Raw genomic sequence first — 10,665 nt, forward strand, 5'->3', positions numbered from 1 at the left:
AGGTTTTTCGACTTAGGCGATTATTGCTTATGACCACAGATATATGTATATCATATACATATGTATGTACATTTACATATATTGTGAAGTTAGTTATTGGTACAAGTGTTAAATGTTGTGCCGATTTCGTTTCTACCGAAAAATGCAACCTTCTCTTTGCTCTCTACGAACAAACACTAAGAAGCGGGCGTTGGGAATGTAATATTTGTTTGTAGAAACGAAAACGCCATTGGTTTTCCAATCTATTCAGCAGTCCATTTCCAACAGGGCATCCGTACGCATTTTTTTTTTTTTTTTAGTTTTGGCAGGTACCTGTTTATGTTTCTTTTTTAAGTGAGTGCTTTGATAATTAGCTTGTAGTTTGACTGTTGAAATGCAAAAGTAGCAAAAAGGCATACAACGTCGAAACATCGAAACGCTGCTGATTTGATATGCTATATCCGTATATGTCTGTAGGCAAGCAAAAACAACACGGCCCGTGATTAAAAAAAAAATATATAAAGCTAGGTTTGACAACCAAAATAACATTTCGCAATTAAAACGCATTCTAACTTTATTTTGGTTTACCTTTTGAAGTATCGGTTAAAATTAAAATTGAGTATGATTTTAAAACTTTCAAAATACATATCGAGGGCTTATATTTCAACCCTCTATCAGCAATTTTTACAAACACTATTTTCTGTCAACACTGATATCAATTTTAACTTTGTGACAAGTGATATATAAGTTTAGATTTAACACGGCCCATGACACTTAGGCTTTAAAAGTTAATTTTTGTGAAAATTGCAGATAGATGGTATTGAATATAAGCCCTCGACATGTATATTTTATGCCTCTACATACATACAACCAACCAACCGATGCCAATTGGAAATACCAAGTGAAGCTAAGTTCTTCTCCGCCTGACCTCTCCTGGCGTTGTGAATCTCATAACTCATCGTTACATCGGCTATGGACTTCTCATGACAAATGCTTAAAGGGTCATATAAATTTTCCGTAGAATCTATTAATAATGTCATGGTAATGATAATGGGGATAGTAATGGAAATGGTAGTGGTAATGATAATGGTTATGGTATTAGTAATGTTAATGACAATGATAGTTATAATGGCAATGGAAAGGCAATGGTTACAGTAATGGTAATGGTAGTGGTAGTGGTAGTGGTAGTATTAATGGTAAATATCTGTTTTCTTATTCATATTCGCATCGACTACCTCTTCATAAACGTAGTCGTATTCGTGTCCGTCTCCGCATTCGTGTTCATCTTCGTTTTTATGTTCGTCTTTTTTCCGTAATCGCCTTCGTCTTCATGTACGTCCTCGTCTTCGTATTCATCTTTCTGTTTGTCTTCTCATACCTCCTCATCTTCAGGTATGTCTTCGTGTTCGTTTCTGTATTTGTATTCGGGTTGGCAGTCGTCTTTTTCTTGGTCGAATTCAACTTTTTCACAAAGAAATCAACCAATACTTCCCATATACAAACTAAAGAAAATAACTTAAGTTTTTGATTAAATAAAACAATAGTTAGTAATTAGAGCACAGTTTCCGCACAGTTTCGTAAAAAACGACCCCATTTTTTTTAAACACTGCATTTTTGGCTGATTATCATATACAAGATTTTAAGACAATATTTCACGCCATTTTCGCAATTTTTAATCGCTTTATTATTTCGCGTTCATTAGCCCTTTAGTGAAGCTCTAAAAATTACACCTACAAAATCTGAGAACGGCGTTCATACCGAAACGAGAATCGTATTCTATGTGTCAAAAACCTCGCCGCTTTCCCCGAAAGACGGCTAGAAAAAGACCATGCAAAAGCAGACTCAGAAGATCGTAATTTTTTTCGGCGAAGCCTGGCTTTTCGGCGCATAAAATACTGTTTAGAATATCCGGATAATCAATTGAACGGATATTAACCGGATATCCGGGTAAACGAATGAACGAATATTAATTAGATATCCGTAATATTCGGATTTTATCCGTATACACTAATAACCGAACGTTTATTGATAGACAGCAGGTTCGGTTAAAAAGAATAGGTAACATAATCGCGAAAATCCAAAGACACTAAAGAAAGATGCACTCGTTTCAGAAAAGAAATTGAGAAGTACTTAAAGTAGTTTTCTTTCAATCTTATGGCCGTAGCAATTCAGCCGGGCTAAAGACCGATAAAGTGCAAATGTTCCGGATAAAAATCGTGCCCCAACAACGACATCGTAAAAGAACGAAATAATCATACAAAGTCTACTGAGAAAATCGTCAAGATCGATGCTGTACAAACTATACCTTCTTTATCACTGATTGTTCAAATACAATAACTCTTCTATAGGCAAACATTTTGTTAAGTTCCCAAAGAACTAACTGAAAATACAGTACTTAATCGGTTGAAGAACAATTTTCCGATGCTAATGAATGGTATGAAGCCTTCGGCATAGCGGACAAACTTTTTTTCTTTCCATAGTTAAGTCTAGCTTTCCTAGTATCTTCCAATTGTGTTACAAAAGAGTTAAAACTACCTTTGCTAAGATTTGTAAAAAAGTATCAAAAAATAACAAGTTAATGGGAAATAAGAAGAGCACGCACTAAATTTTTGTTGGTATGAAGTTCTGTGTCTTGTGTGACCTTGTACCATTAGATCTACTCGCATCATATCGATACAAAAATTGTATCTACTTTGAGCGAATGACCCTAGTTAAAAGCGCCATTAAAATTAAACTAGTTTACACTATTAAACTATGTATTATAAAAAACTTTGTTCAATTGGATAATTGCTAGCGACTTTCAATAAGAATGTAAATGTATTTTATTTTTTAATTTTTTTTTAAATAAGTTAAAACACCGGAACGACAAAATATTTACTACATACATATAATATTATATAATAGTGAATGTAGGCAATAAGTATAATACCATTGCTTTATAGCACATGCTAGTAAATGATTTTTCAATGTTGTCTTCTTACATACATGTTGTGGAGTATACACATACCGTCAGCGTCAAAAATATGCATACTCTTACGTTTTGACGATTATATTTATTTACACAGTGGTGGAAAAATAAAAAGGGATGCTTCAAATACGAAGAAATTTTCATCGAAACTTTCCATTTTTCAATTCTATTTCTTAGAAATTGAGGACGCAGTTTTAGTAAATTAAGTAAATTTTAACGCAACAACATCAACGAAAAAATTAAGAAATTAACAAAATAACAAAAAAACACAATAAAATTTAGTGGGCTACAAAAATTCATACTCAAAATTTTACAGGAAATCGAATTGAAAAACTGAAAATTTCTACGAAAATTTCTTGCATTTTAACGAGTTCTGAATGGAATTGAAAAAATTGATTCTTGTGGTTTTTCCTGTTGAATGAACTATATTTTTATTAAAAAAAAAAAATAAGAAAAAACTGGCATGGAAAATAAAAACAAATAAAATCGTCAAAACGTCAGTGTATGCATATTTTTGACGCTGACTGTACGTACGCAATGGTTTCGCGGATCATTTATCATTTGTCGACGGCTGCTTCGGCTTACTGATTGCTAATTTGCTTTCAAACGCCAAAGCTAATATTTAATAATTTTCGGCGGTATGTTGTAAAAATGCATGCTTTCAACATACCGTAGATGTTTACAATGTGAGCGTACTTGTGAGCGCTATATGTCGTGGCTGTTAAAATGAAGTTCATGGTTCGTACCCCTACCTACGCGTGTACATGTTGCCCAAAATGGGTTAGATAGATGGTAATATCGCAAAAAATGTGTCAATAATTTCAGACTTTTTCAAATTAATTTACATACATGCATACATACATACGTTTATAAAAAAATATGCACATATCATGTCATTTGCTTAAATAGTGTCATAATCCAAAATGATACAAAATCGTGTTAAGTATGTATGCAGAAATGATCTNTGTAAACATGTGTAAACATGTCATAGATGTACCGATTACACTGTGCGACAAAAACAAAAAAAAAATTTTGAAACACATGAAGCAATCAATATATGTACTCACGAAACTGTGGGCCAAATAAAAGTAAAAATCAAAAAAAAAATAAAAAAAACAAAATAAAATTTTAAAACTTGAGCATCAAATCAAGAATTATCAAATATTTTTTTTTTGCTCTTCAGTTCATTTGTATTATATTTTTTTAAACTTGGTTAATTTTTTTGGTAAAAAGCTGTAACTCAATCAAGGTACTATAATTTTTTTTTTATGAAAGTAAAATTGAATGTTTAGCGCAAATATTGTTTTTTGAATTCTTTTCCTAGGAATATGAGAAGTTGGTAAAAAAATTCAATTGATTAAAAAAATACAATACCTTTTATAAAACAAGAATCGAAATTTTACAAACTGACCACTTGAGTTTGTTGCCCAATAGGTTTCTAATTGCTGTCAAAAAATCATAAGATTCGAAAGTTGGTGAAATATTTCGAAAAGTGTAAAAGCCTGCATAAAAATTCTTTTGCAAATAACTCGTAAAAAAAAATAAAATTAGTGCAAAAACTTTGGTGGCAATATTGCACACCATGTTAACTTTCAAAATCGGCCAATGAAATATAAAAAATCGAAAAGTCCACTTTGGGTGGCCCACTTGAGAAAACTTGACTCTATGGAAGTAATATCAATGGCCGAGTGGAAGATAGACCTATCTCGACGGCCAGTTCAAAAACGCCCTAACTAAGAAAACTTCACGCCCTACTTCAGAGTTTGATTCAAAAACGCCCTATTCCAGAATTTTATTGAAAAACACCCTAAGTTCTAATCAATCGACACTTAACATCTTTTTGTCGATTTACGACAAACCATGTCTAAATTTGGGATCCCCGCCAAAATACTGAGAGGCTAGAGTGACGTTGAGCACTGAGAGGCTAGAGTGAGTTATGCGCAAATGCGGACGGTACTCTTCACTTGTCCGTAGATTTTTTATTTATGTATTTTTGCGGTCTATAGTATGTATCAGAATATCTATTACTATTTTGAGTATATACAGTTTCCCCGCATACATTTTTTATTTATTTGCATTAAGTACGATCCGTTGTAACTTCTATTATATGTATAAGTAATTTTCTGCATTCCAGGTGATTCATGGCGTCCGCATTGAAATGGCTGGTTCGCCGCATTCACATCAGAGTACGCACGGCTTACAAAAACGCAGCACTAATGCCGCTGAGCAACCGCTGCGCATCCTACTCTTCTACGACGAGTCTGTTTACAGGTAGGTCTAATTATTTGATTTATTAAAATTAAAATTAGTTTGTAAGCCCTGCAAAAATTTGAGCACCAGGTGGTCCACTGGGTCGTTTACAGTATGTGCGAAAGGACCAGGTTGCATACTAGTAACTTGTTATGCGAACTTGGACCACTTCAAACCACCTCTTCGTGGCCCATCGGCAATATGATTTGGTTGTCGAATGTGCCATGGTATATAAGGAGTAGTTGTCTAGGTGGACCAGAGGCGTTCAGGCCCAAGGACATCGCAATGTTAATGTAACCATATTTTCTCCATATATTTGGACCATTTTGGTTACTAGTGTTGGTTACAAGGTACCGTGGTTCTGTACTAGTATTTAACCTAGTCCCACTTTTTTCAGGCAGGTTGTCCATTCTTGAATGGATGCAAACATACATATCGTCGGCTAAGAGTGTAAACCTGCTAGATCCGTTTTTTGGCAAAATTTACCTTTTGATGCAGTTCGAAGGAGTAGGCGATTCCGCAGTTGGCAAGCAAATAAATACGTCATTATGAAAATTAATTGCCAAAAATTGTTTGATGAGTAAAGCTGCTAAGTACAATCAGTTCAAATTCAACTGCTAAATCCAACATATTGTGCTTCTGTCGCTCGATTATTGTTCTTTTAGAGTATTATTTTATGCCTTCAAGCCAAGGTAATAGCCAGCGAATAAGCTTTAAGTTTTTATATCTCAAGGAAATTATTGTTACTTGTGGAACGAAACAGAAGGAAGATTAAATACAGAAGAGTTTCCCAGCGTGTGGGTAGATTTGATAGAAAAAAATATATAGTACCAAATAATAGTTTCGGGGAGCCAATTATAGTAATTTTTTTATAGCGACGAATGCACATATCAAAAGCGAAACAGTATTATGGCTAATGCTTTGTTATCCACAGCTATAAATAACAATATCATTTATGAGCAAAAGTTTCTTGAAGTAGGCCATACCCAAATGGAAGCTGGTTGTATCCATTCCACTATCGAACGAGCACTTCAGAAAAGAGATATCCATGTTCCTGCAGAATACATTGAAGTATGTAGATCAGCTAGAAAAAATCCAAAACCATATGACGTAACTTATCTTAGTTACACGTTCTTTAAAAGTTTTAACACAGTTCAATTATTTAATAGCATTCGTCCCGGTCGCGGCAAAGATGCTGCTAAAGTAACTGATATACGAGCCCTACGGTATACACCAAGTGGCGACATACATTTCAAACTAAGATTCTCCAACGAATGGAAAGTAATACCGCAAAGAAAATCCCCAGTAGCTGTTTCCTTGCCGTTTTCTCACCTTCCGAATTTATACGAGAGTAGGCGTACGATTGCTCGCAGAAAGTATGAGATCTCCAATATTTCAAACGATTACTTCCTGAAGATTGCCACGCCTACTATAACAATTTACTTAATGATTGAATAATAAGTATCATACTTTCTGGCATTATTGAGTTCCTACTTAAATTATCTTATATGTGGTCTTTGTACTATTAATTTGAGAGAGGAATACTTCACGTATAGTTACTAATATATGTTTTATAAACTGCCTATTTTAGTTGCAACAAACGGAAGAAAAAAATCTGTTGTATTTTTTTATATATATATTATAGTTTTTATCTATGGAGTCCTATTTTAATTAACATTTAAATTCAGCTCGTAATCACAAAAAATAAAATAGAAACAATTTTATTCATACAAGAAATCTGCTAAATCCACTTCAATTTTGAAAATACAAAAACTAAAACCTGCTAAATTAGAAATTCGCCAATAAAACCATAAAAACGTAATTTTTTCATTCGTTCTGGATTAGGGCCATAGAACGTCGCGCGATTAACAAACTATATCGTTGCCTTAATATAGAAAGGCCCTATCTAACATCGTCGCTGAAATGCACAAAGCCGTAACTAACTAAAATCTTTTATTGCATAAAATGATGTGAGGCCACATAATTCGATCAAATGCATCATAATCAATTAAAACGTAAATTTTCGATTTTTAGTTAGTTACGACTTTTTGTAAATCAGCGACGATGTCAGATAGGGCCTTTCTATATTAAGGCAACGATATGTAGGATTTGCCCCTTAGACTAAGAGTTAAAGATATATTTAGTTTTTTGCCTCTACAGTAAAATATGTTTTTTGGTCGTTAGCAGGTTTACACTCTAAGGCGACGATATGTATATAAAGGGTGATTGAATAATGGCTCATTTCCACGCTTAACTGCAATTTAAAGCTCAGGTTAGTTCTTAATATTTGCTTTCGCTTTCGCTTGCTTGTACTTTATATGAGCAATTATCGCCTTTGTAATCTCTTTTCAAAGGCTTAATCGGAATGAGCTATAAGACCGCAAGACAAGAGATGTCAGTTTTCAAAAAACATCGATGCATTAATACATCGACTATTTATACATCGAGTGGAAAATTTTCGGTGCATCGAAGCAAAATATCGATATTTTCGATGCATCGATGTTTTTCCGACTTCCCTATTAAGAAATCTTTCGCTGAAAAAGCGAAAGTTTTTATTAAGTAAAGTTTTTTTATTTATTATACCTCGAAAACACAAAACAAAAAAGTAAGAAAGTCTTAGTTCGGGCAGACCCGAAGTATTGAATATATGTTTTTCACCTTTCCGAAAACTATCGGTACATGGTATGCAGGAGTAGTTTTACCCCTATTTTAAACATTTTCGATAGAACGTTCAGTTAGACATAATGAGATAAACTTATATAAGTAGTCATAAGTGGGCGGTATCACGCCCATTATCCAAAATTCCAAATAATGTTACTTATTTTCAAGGAAAAATTCTGATTATGCCCATTGAATTCTGAATAAAGTTTCACATTACTAAAAATTACCGTTGATTTTTTAGAATTTTTATTTGTCGAAGATGTTACGATTACGAGCTGCAAAACTGCATACTCAGAATCTTTCTAGGAAATCTAAACCAAAGTTAAATAACAGAAAAATAATATGTTAGACTATAATTCGTTCGACCACTGTATGTAATTAAGCGATAAAACTAATTTAAGTATATGTCATTTCGGGGGGACATTCGCCTAGGGACACAATATCTAACGGAAAGTATCGATATGGTACTCATTTAAAGTATCGCTGTNCGGAAAGTATCGATATGGTACTCATTTAAAGTATCGCTGTAAAATATCGGGTACCCATTTATATCGGAATAAAAAGACTCGATATCCCAAATATCGATGCCAAAATCCAAAAAAAATTCTCAACATTGGTGTCGTATGTAGGCCGCTGTGGTGTAGTGACTAGAAGTGTGCAGACCTCCGAGTGTATTTCTGCCAAGAAAAACAGCTTCTCATAAAAAAATACAATCACCGTTTAGAGTCGGCGTAAAATAGTAGGGACCCCCTCTATGGCACAACACCAAGGCCACGCGACAAATGGGAGGAGAAGCTCGGCCAAATACTAAAAATATTGTGTAAACGCCAATCTATTATTATTTTTACACGTAGAGATGTTGACTTAAAACACTGAGGCCGTGGGTTCAAATCCCGCTACATGCAATCTAAACTATAGTACAAATTTCTCTTCGTTAAAGCCCAATTTATATAGGGAAGAATTGTCAGTCACATGCAGCCTCATTGCGTAAGTCGTAAATTAGGCTGAATTGTACGACTCGACAACATTGGCATTGTCTACTGTCGTGCCGAAATAAGTAAACGACGAAAAGCGTCGGAAACTAAACAGTGCTGCCAAGTTATTCCGTTTTAATACACTAGTCGAGTGGAAAGTTTAGGCAATGACGTGAAATTATCGATATGATTCGACCCTCGAAAAACGACTTGCATTCTACACGACTCTCGCAATGAGGGTGATTATCTTATTAAATTGAGTTTTCGACATTCGATACGATACTAGGGAAAGACTGGGGGCTGCGACCGCAGATAACACACTGGATTTATACGGTGATAGTTAGACATATTCTCACCTATGGCGCGCTGGTATGGTGGCAGGCAATTGACACCAAATCTCATCTACTCAACCTGCAAGATGTGCAACGCCAAGCATGTCTATGCACAACGGGGGCAATTTACTCAACGCCCCAGGCGGCGCTAGTGAACCTCCTAAACATTTCACCAATAGACCTATACGTTAAAAAGACAACAGCTAAAAGCGCTCTACGACTCAGTGCGTCTACAACTTGCAAGGATCACGCCACAATCCTCGAGAGAGCAACTGTCACTATCAAGTCACGGAAAATGACTTCAATCGAAATTTCGATATCCATTTTCCCGTCAGTGGTTACTGGGAATTTAGTATTGCTCTCAGCGATGACGAAATACCCATTTTCACGGACGGCTCCAAAATGAATATCGGATCAGGATCCAGGTGTCTTCTCTCAGCAGTCCTATAGACTCCCAGATCACTTCAGTGTTTTTCAGGCTGAGATATATGCTAGCCACATGGCGCCAATGTTGATGAGCTGCATCTAAACTTGCCTTCGTTGTAGACAGTCAGGCGGCTATCAAATCCTTAGGGTCGGCAACGACTACGTTATGTGTTAAAGAATGCCGAACATCCCTACATGCCCTACATGTCCCGGGGCATTGTGGTGTCCTGGGAAATGAGAATGCGGACGAGTGTGCTAGAAGGGGATCTGAGATGGGGCTAGGGGAAGCGATCCAGATCGTGAAACGTCCCCTGCATTTTTGGTCTTCAGAAGTCGAGAGACTGATTAGGGCAGCCACTAACAGTAGGTGGGAAAGTCTGCACACCTGCATCGTATCGCGTTCGCTCTGGCCATGGTTCGATGAAAGAAGAACAAGGTATATATTAAGACTAGTAAAGCCAAATGTTAGGCTTCTAACAGGAATACTCACGGGTCACTGGACAATTGGCCACATATCCGCCAGGTTCGGAGTCTCGCATAACAATTTCTGTAGAAGCTGCAGGGATGAGGAGGAGATAGAATCCATCCAGCACTTCATTTGCGAATATTCAGCACTCCGAGGAAAACGCCTCAAGTTACTTCGAGAAACTGGATACCTTGGGGAAAGCTTCTCTGGAAGAACTACTTGAATTCGCGCTAGAAAATCAAAATGGTTCAAAGACATGTAGTGATAGGCTTGGGGTAACCCCCCATGGGCATCGCAATGGGCCTTCGTGGCCTCCGAGTGAACTCTACGCAGAGCTGCCCGTTTAGCCTAATCTAACCTAACCTATTTGCTTTTGATACGTCATCATTAGAGCCTTAGAGTATATGTATACATTTTAAATATATATATACGATGCATAAAAATCGCTACTTAGTATAATTTCGCAATAAAGAGCAACTTTATCGACGTTGATTCTAAATAGTGATACGTACTTAAGTAAATAGTTGGAAGTTTATTCGTTGCATTTTATATTTATATATTTATACATATATAGCATTACTTACTACATATACTAAAACGTTTTATGTA

The 10,665-nt window shown here is 35.6% G+C and overlaps 1 protein-coding gene across 12 annotated transcripts in view; it reads left to right on the plus strand.

The window, feature by feature from the left end:
• Window positions 1–10,665, plus strand: part of Invadolysin (leishmanolysin-like peptidase, invadolysin) — a 37,829-nt gene that overhangs the window by 11,916 nt on the left and 15,248 nt on the right. For all 12 annotated transcript variants that reach the window (XM_017615724.1, XM_017615722.1, XM_017615718.1 and 9 more), the window contains one exon: window positions 5,082–5,218. In XM_017615724.1, the coding sequence (XP_017471213.1) occupies window positions 5,082–5,218 (137 nt within the window). The remainder of the gene's footprint in view (window positions 1–5,081; window positions 5,219–10,665) is intronic.

Source organism: Rhagoletis zephyria, unplaced genomic scaffold (assembly GCF_001687245.7).
Source record: "Rhagoletis zephyria isolate East Lansing unplaced genomic scaffold, Rhagoletis_zephyria_1.1 Rzeph_scaffold_01061, whole genome shotgun sequence".
NCBI lineage: Eukaryota > Metazoa > Arthropoda > Insecta > Diptera > Tephritidae > Rhagoletis > Rhagoletis zephyria.